This window comes from Aspergillus campestris (genome assembly GCF_002847485.1).
Source record: "Aspergillus campestris IBT 28561 chromosome Unknown P168scaffold_1, whole genome shotgun sequence".
NCBI lineage: Eukaryota > Fungi > Ascomycota > Eurotiomycetes > Eurotiales > Aspergillaceae > Aspergillus > Aspergillus campestris.
The window spans coordinates 550,869-570,936 of NW_020194336.1; the positions used below are offsets into that span (position 1 = coordinate 550,869).

General features: G+C 48.6%; 7 protein-coding genes across 7 annotated transcripts; 2 read left to right on the forward strand and 5 right to left on the reverse strand.

Moving 5' to 3' along the window:
- Window positions 1-467: 467 nt before the first annotated feature.
- P168DRAFT_286054 (uncharacterized protein) lies at window positions 468-2,403 on the forward strand. Its single transcript, XM_024836267.1, has 2 exons — window positions 468-1,560; window positions 1,630-2,403. Exons 1-2 carry the CDS (start codon window positions 592-594, stop codon window positions 2,284-2,286), a joined length of 1,626 nt encoding a protein of 541 aa, XP_024696466.1. The 5' UTR covers window positions 468-591; the 3' UTR covers window positions 2,287-2,403.
- A 2,731-nt stretch (window positions 2,404-5,134) lies between these two features.
- On the reverse strand, window positions 5,135-5,587 carry P168DRAFT_314013 (uncharacterized protein; the record flags this gene model as incomplete). Its single annotated transcript, XM_024839726.1, has 4 exons — window positions 5,135-5,227; window positions 5,289-5,307; window positions 5,367-5,407; window positions 5,459-5,587. 4 exons carry the CDS (start codon window positions 5,585-5,587, stop codon window positions 5,135-5,137), a joined length of 282 nt encoding a protein of 93 aa, XP_024696467.1.
- Window positions 5,588-8,023: 2,436 nt separating this feature from the next.
- Window positions 8,024-8,929, reverse strand: P168DRAFT_286056 (uncharacterized protein). The gene is made up of 4 exons (XM_024836268.1): window positions 8,488-8,929; window positions 8,345-8,385; window positions 8,272-8,290; window positions 8,024-8,215 (listed from the first exon to the last, which is right to left on the reverse strand). The coding sequence occupies exons 1-4, from the start codon at window positions 8,614-8,616 to the stop codon at window positions 8,129-8,131; spliced, it is 276 nt and encodes a 91-aa protein (XP_024696468.1). The 5' UTR covers window positions 8,617-8,929; the 3' UTR covers window positions 8,024-8,128.
- A 1,539-nt stretch (window positions 8,930-10,468) lies between these two features.
- On the reverse strand, window positions 10,469-12,109 carry P168DRAFT_277527 (uncharacterized protein; the record flags this gene model as incomplete). The annotated part of the gene is made up of 10 exons (XM_024835615.1): window positions 10,469-10,551; window positions 10,616-10,655; window positions 10,717-10,735; window positions 10,800-10,840; window positions 10,929-11,080; window positions 11,297-11,350; window positions 11,403-11,503; window positions 11,579-11,605; window positions 11,964-12,033; window positions 12,073-12,109. 10 exons carry the CDS (start codon window positions 12,107-12,109, stop codon window positions 10,469-10,471), a joined length of 624 nt encoding a protein of 207 aa, XP_024696469.1.
- Window positions 12,110-14,881: 2,772 nt separating this feature from the next.
- P168DRAFT_314014 (uncharacterized protein) lies at window positions 14,882-16,283 on the reverse strand (the record flags this gene model as incomplete). Its single annotated transcript, XM_024839727.1, has 3 exons — window positions 14,882-14,953; window positions 15,268-16,163; window positions 16,214-16,283. The coding sequence occupies 3 exons, from the start codon at window positions 16,281-16,283 to the stop codon at window positions 14,882-14,884; spliced, it is 1,038 nt and encodes a 345-aa protein (XP_024696470.1).
- Window positions 16,284-16,465: 182 nt separating this feature from the next.
- On the forward strand, window positions 16,466-18,553 carry P168DRAFT_286058 (SD08430p). The gene is made up of 3 exons (XM_024836269.1): window positions 16,466-16,848; window positions 16,905-18,101; window positions 18,158-18,553. The coding sequence occupies exons 1-3, from the start codon at window positions 16,712-16,714 to the stop codon at window positions 18,495-18,497; spliced, it is 1,674 nt and encodes a 557-aa protein (XP_024696471.1). The 5' UTR covers window positions 16,466-16,711; the 3' UTR covers window positions 18,498-18,553.
- Window positions 18,554-18,711: 158 nt separating this feature from the next.
- P168DRAFT_323096 (putative 4-hydroxyphenylpyruvate dioxygenase) lies at window positions 18,712-19,845 on the reverse strand (the record flags this gene model as incomplete). The annotated part of the gene is made up of 1 exon (XM_024840643.1): window positions 18,712-19,845. Exon 1 carries the CDS (start codon window positions 19,786-19,788, stop codon window positions 18,712-18,714), a length of 1,077 nt encoding a protein of 358 aa, XP_024696472.1. The 5' UTR covers window positions 19,789-19,845.
- Between the last annotated feature and the right edge of the window lie 223 nt (window positions 19,846-20,068).

Genomic DNA, 20,068 nt, shown 5'->3' on the forward strand with positions numbered 1-20,068 from the left:
GATGAAACGACGAACGATGAAACGTGGAACAGACGTGGTCCAACCCTAAGCCCTAACTGGATGAACCAAGGGACTGGATCAGGAACCATATTTATACCTCGACGATACTCCGTACACAAACAAATAGAATGTTGATCAGGGACAATGCATTGTGGGAAAGAATACGAGGAACCCACCAATCTGTGAACAGAATCAGAGAGTTGAAGAAGAAAAGACAGAAGCAACAATCATACAGAACATGAATCAGGCTGGAAGGATCAGCTAGTCGGAGAGGGGTGGGTCATCTGCTGGTCGTTTCCCCTAGTAAGAAGTCCTGATTTTCATGTTTAATTAATCCAATCAATCAATCAAGAATAATCATTCGTTCCGTTCTCCAACTCATGCTTCGTTCTTATTCTTCTGCTTCTTCTTTTCCTTGTTGTCCGTTTCCTCGTCCACCGGCTTCTCCTGTGGACGAGTCTCTCCAACTTCTTTCTTTTCTTTGTTCTTTCTCTCCTTTTAATCTCTTTTTGATTGATTTCCCGTTTCTACTTCGTACCTCGGTTTCATACACTGCATTCCAATGTATATATAATTCTAATATAGAGCAACATGGACCCCTCGTCCGACCTCATACCCGACACGCAATATCGCCTCGAGGTCCTTCATCTCCCCTCCGAGGATGCCGAATCGGAACGCGACCAGCAGCTCGTCGACGAGGCCCGTCAACTGGGCCTCAAAGTCCCCGAGATTGAGCTGGTCGCGTCCTTGACGGCGTCCATCGCCTCGGGCATGGTCGATCTGTCGTCCTCGCCCATCCTCTCGTCCGGTTCCTCCGCCGACCGTCAGTCCCTAGGCGACGCGACCGCATCGCCCTCCCTCGACCAAGTCACCACGTCGCTGTTCGACTGCACACTCTCCTCCGAGCCCATCCAGACGGGGAGTGCGCGCTCCACCGCCTCGCCGTCCACCCGTCCCACCTCCTACTCCTCCAGCGAAGGCCGCCCACCCCCAGACAATCACCACCGCCACCTCCACCACCACTATCCTCACCATCACACGTCTGCCCTTCGACTCCCTGGCCACCGCGCATCGGTCCAAAGTGCCGCCTCAAGCGACCGCGAACTCCGCAAAGAACGGCGCAAGTCCAGCCTCAAGTCCGCGATCGGCAAGATCCATTTCCTGAAAAAGCGATCGCCCTCGTCCGTGCTTTTACCGCCCGCCGCGCACATCACCGTCACCAAGACCGACGATGGCGGGGTCGACAAGGTCTACCTCGAATCCAAACCCAACGAGAGCCAGGGCCAGGGCCAGGGCCCGGACGAGGAGAACCCCCACCACCCCGCCGATGACAACCCGCAGGTGCTGCGACTCGAGATCCCCGTCTTTGACCAGGAGTCCCTGCAGCGGAGTCAGACCAATGTCGAGCTGCGACAGATGCGCGACGCCCAGAAGCTCGAGCGGAGTCGTCATCTGATGTTCCACGACGCGGCCATCCGTCGATTGCGCGACCGCCACCAAGCGGCGGTGTCAGATCAACTCGCGGAGCACAAACAAGCCGAGGAAGCGAAGCGGGAGCAGGTATTACATTATCTTCCCCTGCCCATACTTTCCTCTATATAGTGAGAATATTAGTAACTAACGAGTTAGAACCTTACCGACGCCGCCCGCATAGAAGAGCGCCAACTATCCATCGAAATCGACCAAGAACGCGAATTCGAACGCGCCAAGATCAACTCCCGCACCCGCATCAAATACATGGAAGGCTACTTCCGCACCTCCAGCCCTCCTCCATCCACCACTACAACAACAACATCCGAGCCCACCTCCCCCTCCCCAGATCAATCACCAGAACCAATCCCCCGCAAATTCACCCCCCAACACAAAGCCCAACTCGCCCAGGAATACCACGCCCACTCCTCCATGGACCAGCTCCACAACTCACGCATCAAAGTCCTCCGCGACCGCCAAGAGCGCCGTCTTCAAGACGCCGTCGCCCGCATGGACCGCGAGCTGGACGCCCTGATCGACGCGCACGCCGTCGCCTTTGCCAACCTGCACCGCGCGCACCAGCAGGAGGAGATGGCGCTCACGCGCGGGCTGGACGCGCGCAAGGCGCGGCTCCGCCATCGCTGGAATCTCGAGGAGGCGGTGCTGCGCCGGAGGTTGGAGGTCCAACATGGGGAGGGGGTGTTGTTTGGACCGTTGCCGCTGTTGCTGTTCAATGATGGCTTGCACGGTGGTGGTAGTAGTGGGGAGATGAGTCGCGATTCGGCGATTTGCGTGACTGATGAGGAGATGGTGTGATCATCTTCCCTTTTCCCCCCTTGTTTTTTTCACCTGCATGGATGATTCCCTATTCGCTTTGAGATGGGGGTGTCTCCCTGTTTCATTCTTATGATACCCTTCTTTCTTTCTTATTCCCCTTTTGCTTATCAATTTTTTTTTTTTTTTCTCTCATCTCTGGTTTTGTTCATCCCTGGATATATTCCCTGTTTGTCCAGTTCTTAAGCGGCATGGTTGAGTGTGGCATCTGCATGATTGACTGATTTATTGATTGACTGATTGATGAATATTAGCTTGCGTCTAGTATATAGCATAGTATAGTATAGTATACAATTTATAGAGTATATACATGTCTACATGAGCAGCACTACCACAGTACCACTATGGGAAGTACTAAATAGGTCACTAGGTCCATGACACCGACTTTATGCCTACTCTGTACGGAGTACCTGTTGTGAGACATGCAATCGGCGAACGTCAGCTGACTTGCATTGTCGTCCCACGTAAAAATGTTGTTTTGACTTCATATGGTTCTAAACTCTGGCAGATATTCGCGACTCCTGCACAGTGATCAAATCCATTAAAAGTTGGACTGTTTCCATCGGTCCTTACACACTTTATGGCTACCACGTAGAGTGTCTATGTAAGGTAGTTACTTTAGCATATAGGTAGGGTGTCATTACAATAAGCTTGTCTTACCAAATTTCAAGATTGGTTATATATATGTGGCCCAGTGCCTGTTGACTACCTCACATCATCAGAACAGGCAACCAAATAATATGTAAAAGAAGAGTGTGTTCACCAAGACCACTATAAAACAAACAAGCCCAAATCACACCCCTCCATTCTTACCCACAGACATTGTTGAAACCTCCCATCAATTCCCTCCCACCCACCACACTCACAACCCACAAGAATTAGATAGTACGCAACCAAATCTCAACCACGACCAGGACAACGAGGCCCTACCCATGGCACTATCCAAATACATGCAGACGTGACATGACGGATTGCGAAGACAGCCTCATGAGGCCTTGTTGGCATGGATGCCTTGTGGGGGTGGACCTGGTTGGGCTAGACCTGGAATAACCATGAGCCACCCGGTAGAGGCTGTAGGGCTTACTGGATTACAGTGTCAAATATAGGGTTCATGATATCAAACCCTATCTATATACTACCCCGCTATACAGTAGAGCATGGTTTAACAGGACATATTCAAGCCCGACTGACCTTAAATATGTGAACTGAAATGCTATATAATTATAATACTGTTTGAGGGGCTATCCCCAGATGCCATTTACTAGACACAGGTGAGACGCAAATGCCGGGCAAAACGGTGGAAGGAATACAACCCCTGCAATCATTGTTGGCCGTAATCGGAGCCGCGCAGATGTCATGTAGTTACCTACGTACTTACTGACTGATTCAATTGTTCTGTGGGTGGCCGGATCAATACCTGTATCATCCGCTCCCTCGCTACACCAAGAGCGAAATTGGATCTGACTCTGGAGGTGTCTAGCCAAGGATGGCTGGACATAGTGGCCTTTTGGTCTAGTGGTATACGCGTACCCCGGAGTGCGCATAACAGTGAGTGCTCCACACATACTTGTATATGATTTGTGTCACAATATAAGATAGTGCATGAAAGGTACCCACAGAGCTCAAAAGTGTTGTAGCCGAGTGGTATTCTTTTCGACAAGTTGCTTGCCTTATATATTATCGCTCTCAAATACTAGTATCTGTGAGAATACGCGATGAAAAGACACATGAAATGATGTAGAATGATGCTATTCAGACTATGGAAAAGCTTGCCAGTTATTAGAATACACGATGGGAAAACAGTGCGGGAAAAGGACTGCAGGTCAGCTGACATGTGAACCAATTACACTCACTTCCACATATACCTTACTAGGGCATGGATATAATAGACTGTCTGGTCTTACTCCGTGCGAGAACAGAGTGTCTGTGGTAGGGAATATTCAGAGAATCCATTCACCAGGTATCTAGAAGTGTAGGTAATCTGTGTTGCACTAGATATAAAGTTACTTACAAAGATTGAAAGTATCATGATATCTTTAAAGTAAGAATCAGTCAAATATCAGCCAACTTGTATTATTATCCTATCTGAATGATTTATACTTTTTTTACTTTCATAGCTATTTACAAATCCTGTATAGCTATCAAAATCATGATGATCTAGATTGTTTGCGTCAGTCCTCCCACCCTTTAAGCCTACCCCATGGGTTGTTCATGTAGCTCCTAGGGTATCTGTACTAAGATATCATTGGAACTGATTATCTGGTCTTGCTACGTGGGTGTAGAAGTATACAGTCCCTGAATTATGGATATCAAGAACACCTACTTGCTGTGGGAGGAGCGGTGAAGACGGCCAAAAATATTGATAAATAGAGGGCTATAAAGATTGTAAATTGCTGTAAGACTGTAAGAGAACTTGAAGGGTCCAAATAAGAGTCTGCAGGGTGTGAAAATAGCAAGTCAGCTTGCGTTTTACCCAATTGCATGTCTCGCGATTCAACAAATATAATATGGATATTGCATCTTACTCCGTAGGAGTATACAGTGCCCAGGTAAGGTAGGCCAGGAGTTCCATTGGTCTACCCTGTCTTTGGCTTATAGTCATACATCACATTTCACCAGCTCATAAGACATCCAGGTAGAAGACTCCAGCATGGTTATATCTACACCACCCAGAAGAAACAATATATAATAAACGAATGCATTCATGAAAAGACAACTAAGAAACAAATAAGCACGAATCACCCCTCGATATCCATCTACTCAAAGGGGTTGTTGAAAGTCCCAAACAATTCCATCCTATCACATAACCCACCACAAAATGTAAGAAGCCTCAATGACCGCCAGGGCACCACAGACCATTCTGGTTATCATCATTCCTATAACCGCAGATCTCGCCATCACCACCACCGCTTTGCTCCGTGCACTACAGTCAAGCTAATATCAGTACCACACCTTGTGAATAAGAGATACTTATTAGTCTTTACCTTCCCGAAATCACAATCACTGTTAGAGTTAGAGTTAGCTTTATTATCTTTTGAATCAGTGGGGCACTGGGCACTTACAAGTTGATGCCAGCAATTTTGCATGATGTGCCATTGCATTCCTGTTGGTATTGTTAGATGGTGGGAATATGTATCAAGAGAAAATCACATACACCGCAGGTGTCGAATCCATCGGGGCACCCTCGAGCTTGCAGGTCACGTTCAACAGATTCAGAGGCCGGAGCTGCCGTCACGAGAAGGGCAGCAGCCATGACAGCGAAGAGGGTGTTAGTGAGCTGCATCTTGAATAGGTTTGAGTATTGTAGTTGAAATAACAAAGAGATTGGATCTGATTGAAGATAGAGGATCTGAGAGAAGTAAGTCTTGATAGAGAATTGAGAGAGGATAGTTGCTTAGATTTCAGTCAAGATTGGAGGACAGGAAGGAGGTTTTTATAGATTTCTCGCAGCCAGTACTCACTCCCTCTTCCATACAAGAAGAGGATGACAGGAGACCATGCTGCCAAAGCCCAACCCTCACGATGTCAGTCAGGCGTCCCTTCGAAGCATCCCACCCGTGTTCGCGCTTCTCATCATCACCATCACCACCGTTCAGCTCGCTACACGGTATCTCTAAGCCTGCCTCACAAACGGATCCGATACGGTCGAGCGCCGCCGCCAACGTCAGAGAAGGATCCTTATCCATGGCAATTTCTAGATTTGGTCAGACATGGCATGGCGGATTGGAAAGACTGTGCCACGAGCCCTAGGGTGATTCGCTTGTTTCGACGGAACAGCTTGAAGGAGCCACTCGGGTGAACTATACGTGTTTGTAATATAGCCTCCTTGTGGTGGTTACCTGGTTAGGCTAGACCTGGAATAAGCATGCGCCACCCGGCATAGGTTGTAGGATCTGCTGGATTGCAGGTATAGACACGCTTGATTTTCGGATGTGGGGTTTGTGATAGCGAACCCTATATACTACCCCACTCTAGAGTAGAACATGCCTCGACGGGAAGTATCAAACTTGACTGGCCTTAGAAGTATGAACTGGAGGGCCATTCGAATAATTGATCTATTATATGATACTGTGTTCGAATGGAATTCCAAGCCTATTATCCCCAGACGCGACTAACCAAACACAGCCGGGACGCCTGATCTGGGCAGACCGGAGGGAATACAACCCCTGTAATAATGGACGCCATTACTGGAGCCGCACACATGCGACTTACCTCCTACTTGCTGACCGATTCCTTCATCTGTGGGCGGCCTGATCGACGACACTACCGTCCGTTCTGGCTATTTTCAACTCCCTCGCTATACCCTAGTGTCGAATTGAATCTGACTCTGGTACATGAGCGTCGGTAGTTAGGCAGCAAGTTGCATAGCACCCCTCAAACAAGTTAGTGCTTAAGCAGACACTACCGAATTTGGCACGTATAGCGTCAATCCTGTAAGTGCTCCCACACGTACTTGTGCTTGCGTTGCTTGCCTTACATGTTATCACTCTCAGAGGCTGGTATCTGGACTCATGTGTGTGGAGTATACAACAGGTTGAGCAGACTGATTGGCTGCAAGGCTAGAGACTTAATACTAGCTCGCAGTGTCATCATGGCAGAGCCTCGTTGCTATTTCTAGTACCAACCTATATGTCTGGGCTTGAGAATTCCTATTGACTGAGTCTTCTCAATCAGCCCTCGATTGGCATTTAAATTGGCATGGGAAGAGTTCACTATATCCTCTAATGGTTCCAACATCATAGTCAGCAGCCTTCTCTGTAGTGTGATATTTATAACGAATTCACTAGGGTGGAGAGGGGGGCTATCATGGTGGTGTGTACTCAATAGCCACTTTACCTCTTGTATGTAACTAATCTTAGAATCATTCGACTAATTTCCTTTTGCAAGATACTTATCATTAGATATGAGGCTGGATTTCTAGACGAAGTTTCATAATAGAGCTATAGGGAAGTATAAAATGAACAGGCAACGCAATGTACTATTATCGAGTGCTGATGTAGTCCCAGTCATTGCACGAAAATAATGAACGGCATATTGGTCCAGCGTTATATGACTGATATCCCAACATTATGCGTACTTCTGTTGCGTATAGTCCTAATAAATCCTTAATAGATCCACCTTCTTTTTGGCTTGTAGTCATACATTACTGTTCACAATGTTCACCTAGCTGTCTAAATTTTAGCAGATTTGATACCTCTAGTTGTCTGTAGAGGTCCCTGACATGGTTATATATATATGGTAAGCAATCAGCCAACATGTCAGCCGACTTGCACAGTGTGCCCCTATACAGATTGACATCTCGATTCTACAATTTTCTTACAGTCTTGCAACTATTGGCAACATCTTGATAGTTGTAAGAATCATCAAATTCATCAATATTTGGACCATTTAATTGGTACTCCCACATACTAGGGTATATATATCATAGGCTATTCTACAATTGTAGGAAGTGAGTGTACGGTAGCTAAGCTAAGTAGGATAGGGTAGGAATGTCTCTGTATCCATTCATTATAGTTTATCTAGAAGTATTCTTGGCTTTTCAAAGATGTTATACATACGCCTATCGTGTATAGACTTATTATATGGCTCATGAGTTTATCAACTCTGTAGCTTGTAACAAAACACCATAATTTACTAGCTCTTTAGATATCTTGAAGTAGGAGGTCCTTGAAATTGCTACATCTACACTACCAAAATCAACGTTATACAATGGAAAAATGCATTTATATCAAAAACAGCTTGACAGACTCAAAGGAGTTGTTGAAACTCCACATAAATTCCATCGCACCACACTCATAAATCATCAGCATAGGAAAAAGAAACCTCAACCACGACCAGGACACTCCAGAGGGGTATCAACATCAATAGCACCGCAGAGCTTTCCATCACCACCACCGCTTTGCTTCGTGCACTAGAACCAAGCCAATGTCAGCACCACACCAGTCAGAAAGAGATATATGTCTTTACCTTTCCAATGTCGCATTTACTGTAGATTATAGAATTAGTTTTTGTATTTTTCGGTTAATAAGTAAGAGCTTACTGGTTTGTAAGTGCTATTTTGCAATCTCCGCCGTTGCATGTCTGTCCGTTTTGTTAGATGGTGGGTCTTGGGTATTACATATAGAGAATAGAAAGCAAGAGGGAGGAAATAGAGGGAATAGAGAGAGAGAGAACATAACATACACCACAGACGTTCCATCCGTTCGGGCAGCCTCGAGCCTGGAGACCTTTCTCGACAGACGTAGAGGCCGGAGCTGCTGTCACGACAGCGGCAGCAGCCATGACAGTGAGGAGGGTTTTTATGAGCTGCATTTTCAACGTGTTTGATATTGCTGGAGGTATGGGAAGATTGATTCTGATCTGAGTGTGATTCGAGAAGAAGACCTTGATAAACAACTGAAGTGGACGATTGCTTGAAGTTCAGTAGAATCAGAGGCAGGAAGAGGGTTCTTATAGATGTTTGGCGACCATCATTACTGCCTCTTCAACATGAGGGAAAGATGGCAAGAGACTATGTCACTCAAAGTCCAAGGCTTACCTTCGAGATGCCCTATCCCTGGTTTCTTCTCTCAACACCATCATCATCGTTCAGCTCGTTGCCCGGCATCCGTGAGGCCGTCTCCCAATTGGATATAGTGCGGTCATAATTATTATCTAGTATGGTGGTGGTGCGCAGCCGCCCACGTCAGAAAAGAAGCCCTATCCATGGCGGTCTTTGAATGTGGTCAGACATGACGTGACAGATTGGAAGACTCGCCATGAGGCCTGAGGTGATTTACTTGGTCTGATGGGATAGGCTCAAGAATCCACTAAATTTAAGTATACTTGTTTGCATAGCAGCCTTGTGGGGGTTACCTGACTGAGTTAGTCCTGGAATAAGCATCATCCTTCCAATGTTGTTAGTTTAATTGAATTGCAGGTGTAGACATGCTGAACTTCCATACCTGGCGGTCGTGATCTTGAAACCTATTCATATACTACATGCTATCCCGCTCTAGTAGAACGACGGGCTTCGACGGAGCTATCAAGCCTGTTTGGCTTTGGAAATATCAACCGAAAAGCCATTTGAGTATATGTTTCATCATGATGTTGTTATGAAAATAGAAATTCAATCCCACCATCCCCAGACGCAACTATCCAAAACACAGCCGAGACGCCAGATGCAGGGCAAACAGGGGAGAATACACCCCGTGCCATCATTGGTGCCATGGATGGGGCCACGCAGATGTCACTTACCTGTATAGGTACCTACTTACTGACCCATTTTAATGCTTGTGGGCGGGGTGATCGACGGTACCATCCGGCCCCGCTCTACACCCTGGTACATGTGTCAGTAGTTGGGCTGCGATCCATGTCCATATCCAATACCACTCGTCCAACACGTTGGTTATAAAGAAAACCCTGCGATATTTCGCACGTACAGCCTCAGTGCTGTGGTCGCCCCCACCCGCATTTGCATATGTACTGGTTGTCTTACCCTCATCAACTTGACTTCCAGGAGATAGACTCATGTCGATGCAGTATCGAGCGGTCCAAGCCGTCATTGCGTGTGCAATGCAAGAAATTCGGTCCGATTGCTCGCAAGGCTGCTGTCTAGGTACTGGTTAGTTAGTGATGTTGCCACGGTCAAGCCTCGTCGCTATTTCTGGTCGCAGTCGATATATAGTCTGGATTTGAGGATTCGTATTATCTGGCTCTTGTCGGTGACGTATTTTGTAGAACCAACAGTATTACATCGAATACATTCAAGTTAGTAGTCTTTCGGATGTGTACTCAACGGGGACATGAGCGCCTGTATGTAAGTGACCCTGTGATTATTTGGAATTTTCTCTTGATGTCAGAGCACTCGCCTAGTTTCTTTTATACTTACTACCTGATATGCGGGTGGGACTCTAGAGCAAGTCTGTGTTAAAACTATGGACAAGTATGAGATGAACAGGAATTGAGATATCCCCTAAATATTGTCATTTTGACTCTGCGTGTTTCTTGCAACTATTCGCAACCTTTTATAGTGATATGAGGAGGCATTGGACTATCAATACGATGGCCGGATTCCATCACACAAGTAACTAATGTGTGATAGATAATTAAGCAATTTGTGATAAAAGCATGTATTCATCTAAAAGACAACTATAAAACAAACAAGCTGGATCTCACTAGGTACCTAAGTCCGAATCACCACCTGATTCCTACTTGAGGGCGTTGTTGAAAGTCCCTGGCCATTCCATATCACTGCACTCCCAATTCCTGAGTAATAATAGGCAAGCTTAACGACGACCGGGACACTCCAATATACTATCACCACGCCTACCACAGAGCTTTCCATCACCACCACCGCTTGGCACCGTGCACTAGAAACAAGCTAGTATCAGTACCACTCCTGCTAATAAGAGAAATATATACAAGTCTTACCTTTCCAATATCGCAATGACTGTAGATTATAAAGTAAGATTTTTTGCCCCTTGCCTAATTCAGTTGATTTAGTTAATACTTACAAATCGAAACCTCCTATTTTACAATCTCCACCATTGCATTTCTGTTGGTGTCATCAGTTGATGAGAACATGAGAATTATACTTGGAAAATAAACCATCTAGAAATATATATAGAGAGGGAATAACATACACCGCAGACCTTCCATCCATTCTCGCATTTCCAATGGGCTTGGGGATCATCATTATCATTCGAAATAGAGGTTGGACCTGCCAACAGAACAAGGGGAACAGCCGTGATCGTAAGGAGAATATGACTGAGCTGTATTTCTGACAAGTCTAAGACTGTTATTGAGGTATCAAAGATATAAGATCTGAAATATGTTAAAATAGCAGTCAGGTTAAGCCCTATATCAAACACTGATTAATGTTTCGGCATAGTGGCTATGAAGTTTGGATAGGAATATACGGTATGATAGATTGTCAAAGAGAATGTTGCCTGGATGTCAATTAGCATCAAGGGCAAGACAGGGCTTCTTATAGATATCTTGTAATACTCACCCCCTCCTCTATGCGGGGAGAAAATGATAAGGGGCCATGTTAGTAAACGTTTGCCTGTTACCATGTCAGCCAGGGATATTTTCATGGAATCCTGTCGTGGACTCACCTCTCATCATCATTTCACTCGCTACACAGCATCTGTAAGTCTGTTTCATGATCCGGTCTACTACAGTAGAGCGCAACTGAGAGAAGCCAGATGCGCGCAAACTGAATAGAATGTATCTTAAGTGATCATGTATGCCGTGCTAGTGTTGCACAAATACCACTCACATATGTGCTTACTGACCAATTTTACTGTCTGTGGGTGGCCTGATCGACAATATTATTCGTTATAGCTATCTTCGGCTTCTTTGCTCCACTCAAGAGTCAGATTGAAGCTGACTGGTACAGGGTGTCTGTAGAACTTTGGCACAGAGAGAAATACTACATGCCGCATGTCTCTCGTGGGGTCGCTGTCAGAGGTTTAACCTCCGACATCTAGACTGCATTGATATGCAGTATAGGGCGGGTTAAACTGCAATTAGGTCGTAACACAAGAAATTTGGTCTCTCAAGACTAGCCCTACTTAGTGAAGCCCTGGTCTAGGGCTGATGTAGTCTCAGTCACTGCACCAGAATACCGAACGGCATGTTGGTCGCGCCTGATATAATAGGCTATCCCAACCTACTCCGTAGGAGTATACAGTACCCAAGCTAGGTAGAGTAGGGTAGAGATATTTCTGTATCCATTCGTATTATCTAGAAGTGTGGTCAGTTTGTTATTCATGTTTAACATACTCGTATGCAGTACTCTGTATAGTCGTAATACATGCATTATAAGTTTATCTTTTTGGGTTGTAGTTGTTTGCACGTCTTTTATCTTGACAATTCGATCAAAAATACCAATTTGGCGTGGCAAAGTCTCGATATATTCAACAGTCGTGGTGGATCAAAATTCACTAGACCTTCAATTATCTAAATGCAGAGACACTTGAGATGATCTGTATATCTACACTACCCAAACAACCAAACAACCAACATATAATAAGAGAATCTGTTTATTCAGATAATAGATCCCAAATAAACAAGCTTAAATTATTCTTCTATTCCTGCTCAAGGGTGTTGTTGAAACTCCCTATCACTTGTATCCATCCCACCACACTCACAGATCATAAGAAAAAGCAGACAGGCTTAATCACGACCGGGACACTCTAGGTCCATCCCAGCAGAAGAACCATGAGTACCGCAGAGCTTTCCATCGCCACCACCACTTTGCGCCGTGCACTGAACCAAACTAATATTAGTTTTCAATCTGCTAGTAAGAGATATAATCATAAGACTCCAGGCCTCACCTTTCCAACAGCGCAGTCACTATTAATTATAGTCAGTTTCATTACTTGATATCAAACCAGCTCATTGCTGAAAACTTACTGATTTAAGCCTCCCACTTTGCATGATCCGCCATTGCATTCCTGATAATGTTGTTAGATCAGGGGTCTTGGGGTATTATACAATTATACATAACGGAGTCAAGCAATTGGGTAGAATATTGAGAAATGATAACATACACCACAGAACTTCCAGCCATTAGGGCAGTCCCATCGAGCTTGGATATCTTGTTCACCGGATGTAGGGGCCGGAGCTGCTGTCACGACAAAGGCAGCAGTCATGACAGTGAGGAGGGTTTTGGTGAGTTGCATTTTAGAGGAGATCAATTATGAATGGAGAAGAGAATCTTGCTAGAGAATTCAAGAGGACTGTTGCTTGAATATCAGTCAGAATTGGAGGATAGGAAGAGGGTTCTTATAGATATCCTATATCTAGCATAACTGCCATCATCGTCGTCATCGTTGTCATTGTTGTTCAGCTCGGTGCAAGCTATCTGTAGGCTGTTTCTCAATTGGATCTAGTGGGAGCATGATCGAATTCAAATGTGGATGTGTACAGCCGCCCACGTTAGAGAAGGAGTCCTATCCATGGCGATAGCTGAATAAAGTCAGACGTGGTATGCGGATTGAGAAGACTACGCCATGAGTCCTAGAGTGATTCACTTGACTCAATAGGACAGGGTAAGGACCCACTTGGGACAAGTATATTTATTTACATAATAGTATTGTGGAGGATAACTAGCAGGGCGCAACCTGGAATAGGCACAAACCACCCAATCCTGTTATTTTAGCTGGATTGAAGGTATAGATATGCTCAACTTTCAAATGTGATAGTCATGATAATGAGCCATATCTACATACTGTCCCGTTCTGAGGGCAGAATATGCTTCGACAAGAGCTATCAGAGCCAGAATGAGACTGACCTTGGAATTATAAACTGTAAAGCTGTCAAAATGTGAGTTTGAACTTGATTGTTGATGAATGGGAACGCAACCGCGACGCCAGATGCGGGCAAATTGGAAGATAGGGCCGCGCAGATGTCACTCCCATGTACGTCTTTGCTAACCGATTTTATTGTTAGTGGGCGGCCTGATCGACAGTAATGCCTGTTCCAGCGATTTTCAGCCCCCTCTACCTCTACGCTCGGGGGTCGAATCAAAGCTGACTCTGGTACATGATGCCCGTAACTGGAATTAGCCTGCGATCGACAATACCCATATCGAATACGACTCGTCCATTGACATTCAACGAAATTCTACCAGATTTCGCACGTACAGCCTCGATCTTGATGGTGTCCCCATCCCTCCCCCCCCTACACACACACACACACACACACACACACACACACTTGTATACGTGCTACTTGTCTGGCATGATATCAGCTCGGGCTTCACAGCCTGGGCTTATGTTAATCCACTATAGAGCGGGTTGAGCGGGAATTAGTGTGCAACACAGGAAATTCAGTCTGATTGCTCGCTTGATTGCTCATAAGGCTGGTGTCTAGGTACTGGTCCGTGGTGTGGCTACGGCAAAGCCTCGTTGCTATTTCTACTAGTAGCAGATGATAGATTTGGATTCGAGGACCCATATTGATTAGCTATTGGCTCTTGTCAGTCAGCGCTTAATTAGTATGAAGTGAGTTTCCTGTATCCACCCAAAGTACTAGCACCACAGTCAGCAGGTCGTTCTCGCAGTGTAATATTCCTAACGAGTTTGTAAAGCAGCAGGCTGATCTTGTGGTGTGTACTCAACGCGGGCACTTGGCCGCTTGTATGTAACTAATTCTGGGATAACTTGGAATTTCTTTCCGATATCAGATGACTCGCTTTCTTTATTCTGTACTTACTATATGATATGCAGCTGAGGCTCTATAGCAAGTTCATGATAGAATTATAAACAAGTATGGGGTAGCGAGGTAAACTATTGACTAGTGCTGATGTAGTCTACGCCACTGGACCAAAATACCGAACGGCATATTGGTCCGGCTTAACAAGATTGATATCAATCCCAGCATGTAGTGTCATCAACCAACCCCCAGAAGTATAGGCACTGAATCACTCAAGGAGTCTCTACCACTCGACGCGCGGCGTAGATGATTATATTGCATGGTCTGAAGTTTAGATAAACAAAAATATATGTCAAGATGGCAGATATTGCTCTACTTCGAGGGTCACAAGAGTACAACCTAGGGTAGTAAGACTGAAGTCTAGAGATTCGGCTCATCCCGAGGGCGTCTTCCTATCAGTCATCTTGCCTGGCGGCGTGGTTGTTGAGCCCAGCATGTCCGAAGCCTTGGTCAGTGTTAGCAGTCATGAATACATCCCAGCGTGACCTATCTATCCAGACTATTTCACTGGGGGTAGATACCCGCCCCTACTCCGTGATCAGCGGGGGGTCAAACGTGGCGAGGGTGACGTTGGAATTGATAGAGGACACCGCTAGACTGCATAGAATCGGGTAAACATGGTTGAGATAACATTGCTAGGACACATATAGTCTGGGTATAATAGTATCGTATCGACAACAAAAATCAACGAGAAGAAATAGTAGTAGAAGACGGAGAAGGAGAAGAAGTAGGAACAGAAGTAGGAGTAAACCCACGCACCCTCGCCAACAACCCCTCCACTCTCCCCGTCAACACACATTCCATCGCCTTATCCCTCCCCTGATCCCCAATCACCACCGCGCGGTCAATCATCCCCCGCGACGAGATCTTGAACCGCCCCACGCGGCCATCCGCCCACGCCATCCGCACGTACGTCGCATCCCGCGCGGTAGGCGACAGCGCCACGATGCCAAGTTTGTTACCGACTAACCGGGTCATCGCGCCATCATCCTCGCACCATACATCCCGCTCCCACATCCCCTGGGCGTCGGAGTCGCCATCGCCGTATTCCGGCGCGTCGCGGCGCACGGTCCCAATCTGCTCGCGGAGCATGGCGATCGCGTCGAGTCGCAGCTGCCACGCGACGAGCTGGGCGCGGACTTCACGCACTAGGCCGCGGAGGTCCTGCCTCGCGGGCGGGGCGTGTTTCACCGGGGCGTCATGGTCTAAGCGAGCTGTGAAGGAGGAAGCGAGGTAGACGCGCTCGAGCTGGTCGAGAGGGATGAAGGGCGGGATGGTGTGGCGGTGGATGCGGAGAAGCCGTTTTCCTTCCCCTTTGCTGGGGACGTGGCGGAGGAGGATGTAGTGGGGTTTGGGGAAGCGGCCGTTGCGCGCACAGATGTCGAGGCGGATACCGAGGAGGTTGCGGGAGGATTTGCTGGTGGTGATGCTTGGGTTGGGGTCTTGGAATGGGAAGGCGGTTGCGGAGAATGCGATGCGGTGGTGGTTGGTGTGGGTGTGGGCGTTGGCGGATTGGACGAGGGGGGAGACGTCTGCGTCGAGGGAGGTGAGAGCGAGAGTCCGGGAGGAGGATTGTCGGCGGAGGTGGGTTTGAAGGGTGGAGGAGGAGAGGAGGCTGGACGCGAGGAGGGTTTTGCGCCGTTTGAGGGCGCGAACTGGTTCTTGTTAGTTGTCGCTTTTGCGTTGCAATGGATGGAAAACATACGTTCGCGGCGAATAGAGGCAATGTCAGAGTCGAGTTCCTCCTCGAGTTGGGTGGGGGTTGGGGAGTCCATTTCGCTTTGTGGGGAATGATGATGGTGAAGATGAAGATGAAGTTGTTGTTGTGACGATAGATGTTTGTTGATACACGTGACCCGGCACATGCAACCACTTCACCCTCAATTTCTCACTCTGTATAGTTTCACTTCAACCTCTCTCGCTCTTCTTTTGTAATAATCTTTTTTCATTCGTTTATGATTCATACAGCTGGTGTTGACGGCCATCAGCAGAAACGCCCAATCCAAGTTCTGACTAAGATCTTCCGTGCCTGACTAAAGGCCAGCTTGCCTCAATCGGATCTTTGTCAATAATATCGCCCGACGCGCCCCTGTTTTCATTCATATCTCGACCTCTCCCCTCTCTTGGTCTTCTTTACGTTTTACTTCCCCTGATAGAGCCGCCGTATTATGCCTCTCCGGTAATCTTTATAACCGCCGGATCCATGAAGTCCAAAGGTCGTACGCTCAACAAGCGTCGTTCGAAACCGTCTCTCACACTCGCCACCGGTCGCGACGGCCAGGCGCATGACGAGATGAACTCCAACATCGAGATGCGGAAGAGGGAGACCTCCAGCGAGTCGTCCGCTAGTCGTGCCGATCGTGTGATGGCAGGCTCCAGCTTCTCCCTCGACCAAGACCCCCCCATCACCCCCAAACCCCCGCCATGACCACCACCAGTTTCTCCAGCCTGCCCGTCGCCGATCGCCGCAACTTCCTGCTGCTCTGCGTGCTGTACTTCCTCCAGGGCGTGCCCATGGGCCTCGCTACCGGCTCCGTCCCCTTCCTCCTGAAACCCTACCTATCCTACGGCCAGATCGGCGTCTTCTCGCTCGCCTCGTACCCGTACTCGCTGAAGCTCCTCTGGAGCCCGATCGTGGACGCCGTCTGGAGCCGTCGCTTCGGTCGCCGCAAGAGTTGGATTACCCCGATCCAGGTCATCGCCGGTCTCGCCATGATCTACCTGGGTGGACGGATCGAGGAGATGATGAAGGCGGCGGGCGCCAACGGCGGCGCGGGCGTCTGGAACTTCACATACTGGTGGTTCCTGCTGGTGCTGTTCTGCGCCACGCAGGATATCGCGGTGGACGGCTGGGCGATCACGCTCATGTCGCCGCCTAACATCTCGTACGCGTCGACTGCCCAGACGGTGGGATTGACCGCGGGCCATTTCCTGTCGTACACGGTGTTCCTGGCCTTCAACTCGGCCGACTTTGCAAACCGCTGGTTCCGCGCCGAGCCGGCCGAGGGCGGCCTGCTCTCTCTGGGCGGGTACCTGACCTTCTGGGGGTGGATGTACCTGCTGGTGACGGTGGGGCTGGCGCTGCTGAAGAAGGAAGACCGGAGCTTGGAGCGCGACAGCATCATGGACGTGTACCGCAGTATGTGGAGCGTGCTGAAGCTGAAGAACATCCAGACGATCATCATGGTGCATCTGATCGCCAAGATCGGGTTCCAGGCCAACGACGGGGTGACGAGCCTCAAGCTGCTGGACAAGGGCTTCGGGCAGGACAACATGGCGCTGGTCGTGTTGATCGACTTTCCGTTCGAGATCATGCTAGGCTACTACGCCGGCAAGTGGTCGACCGAGTATACGCCCATGCGGCTGTGGTGCTGGGCGTTTATGGGGCGTCTGGCGGCCGCCGTAATGGCTCAGGTCACGGTGATGATCTACCCGGCCGCGTCGGAGGTGCCGTTCTGGTATCTTCTGACGGTGATTGGCGAGCATGTCATCTCGACGTTCATGAACACGGTCATGTTCGTAGCGGTGTCGGCATTCCACGCACGCATTGCTGACCCAGCTATTGGCGGGACCTACATGACAATGCTTGCAACGTGAGCCTCCCTTCCTTCCCCCCTCTCTCTATCTCTCTCTAATGCTTTCATAACAGCGTCTCCAACCTGGGCGGTACATTCCCCCGATACTTCATCCTCAAACTAGTCGACATGTTCACAGAAGCCACCTGCACACCACCCAGCATGGCGCCACCCGCCGACAAGCTGAAGGGCGACCTAGTGACGAGCAGCTTCTCCTGCGCGCTGGAGCCGGAGCGCGTGCGGTGCCAGAACGGCGGCGGGACGTGCACCACGATCCACGACGGCTACTACACGACCAACATCCTGTGCGTGGTGGTCGGCGTGGTGACATTCTTCCTGTTTATCCGCCCGGCGGTGGGCAAGCTGCAGGCGCTGCCGTTGCGCGCGTGGCGGTTGGTGGGGGAGAGGTCATAGATAGATCTTTCTTAGGCAGTACATAGATTAGTGGCATTGATTAAAGTATACTCCAGATTCAATATACTCCATTCAAAGGATGCACCTATACCCCTGTTATATCTCAACCATTATCGACATGCATCAATCTATAAAAATGTACGTAGATATATAATCAGACAGTCCCACCCCCATCTCCACCACCACACAGCAACTTCATACATCACCCCCCACCTCAACAAGCAGTATCACTCTTCTCCCCCCAAACCTGCTCCACAACCCACTCCCACGACCTCGCCGCCCGTTCAGCGTTCTCAAAAGGAACATCCCCGGGCCCCACCAAAAACCTCGAAAACACCTCAAAAGACAACCACCCCTCCCATCCCAGTCCCAGCACGACAGCCTTCACAACCTCCACAACAGGCAGGAAGCCCCCACGATGCGCCTCGCCCAGGAACAGCCGCGCATTGCGTGACCAGCTCATCCTCGCCGGCTGTGCAGCCTCATAAAACGGATGCAGCTCATCCAGCGGAGCGAGTAGCCTCTCTGCGTCCGCCATTTGCACAACAAACAGCCGGGTAGGGTCAACGTCTGCGACTAGACGAGCGAGGGATTGCGTTAGGGCTGTGTCTGCCGCTGCCATGGATGACGGGCTTGACAGAACATCAGGGGAAGGATACATCGCAGCAGCGATATTAAACGCATCAACAGCTAAGCCGAAATTCGGCTCATTAACACGCTTAACAACATCGTAAGCAGCCTCCCAGGTGTGTATATGCGGAGACCAAGCGAGGGCTTCGTATGCGAGTTTCGTAGGCGCTGCCGCTTTAGCCAGCGCGCGCAGATCGTCCGTGATGGTGGTGGTATCGCCTGTTATGCGTGGCTCGCCGGTTCGCGGGTCTGGCGGGAGGAAGTTGGACGCGATGAGGATTGTGTCTGTGTGGAGGGCTTGGGCGAGGGAGAGCCAGAGGGGGAGGACGTCGGTGAGGATGCGGGCTTGTTCGGAGCGGTTGACGAGGCCTTCTGCGAAGCGGAGGGGCTGGAGGCTGAGGATTTGGATATCTAGGGTTGTTGCTAGGGTGTGGATTTGGGTTGCTGCGTTTAGGAGGGCTTCTTTGGGGGGTTGTTGGGTGTGGGGGTCGGCGCAGAGGGTGATTGAAGGGGAGGAGGAGCGGGCGAGGGCTTCGAGGTCATCGTAGAAGAGCTCGATGCCGTGGATGTTGTGTTTGGCGCAGGCGTGGAGCTTTTCTTGGATGGTGTAGGTTTGGCTTTGGCCGAGGGAGACGGTCGTTATGGCTGGTTGGCAGGGCATTCTGATCTTTTTTCTTTGGTTTATGCTGGTGTTGTTGGTATGATGTGGTTTGGGGAGTTTATATATTTATACTGAAACTGAACAGCACTAGCGGTCTATCAAGTTAGCGGATCGGACAGATCAGATCTTGTCTTGCGCGTCCCGGATCAATAATTGGCTGATGTGCTCGATCTGTGGCGGTGGTATGATTCTTGCCTATCAGGCTATAGAGAGATGATCATTGCGCAAGGGTGGAGGATGTCGTCATGGTGTTGAGATGAGCATACTATGCTCCATATCT

Excerpts from the sequence above, each read along its gene's own strand:
- P168DRAFT_286054 (XM_024836267.1), top strand. The coding sequence starts at position 592 with ATGGACCCCTCGTCCGACCTCATACCCGACACGCAATATCGCCTCGAG. Across the intron at positions 1,561-1,629 it reads AGGAAGCGAAGCGGGAGCAG|AACCTTACCGACGCCGCCCG; the intron begins GTATTACATTAT and ends CTAACGAGTTAG.
- P168DRAFT_286056 (XM_024836268.1), bottom strand. The coding sequence starts at position 8,616 with ATGCAGCTCATAAAAACCCTCCTCACTGTCATGGCTGCTGCCGCTGTC. Across the intron at positions 8,386-8,487 it reads ACGGATGGAACGTCTGTGGT|ACATGCAACGGCGGAGATTG; the intron begins GTATGTTATGTT and ends CAAAACGGACAG.
- P168DRAFT_286058 (XM_024836269.1), top strand. The coding sequence starts at position 16,712 with ATGAAGTCCAAAGGTCGTACGCTCAACAAGCGTCGTTCGAAACCGTCT. Across the intron at positions 16,849-16,904 it reads AGGGAGACCTCCAGCGAGTC|ACCCCCCCATCACCCCCAAA; the intron begins GTCCGCTAGTCG and ends CCCTCGACCAAG. Across the intron at positions 18,102-18,157 it reads TACATGACAATGCTTGCAAC|CGTCTCCAACCTGGGCGGTA; the intron begins GTGAGCCTCCCT and ends CTTTCATAACAG.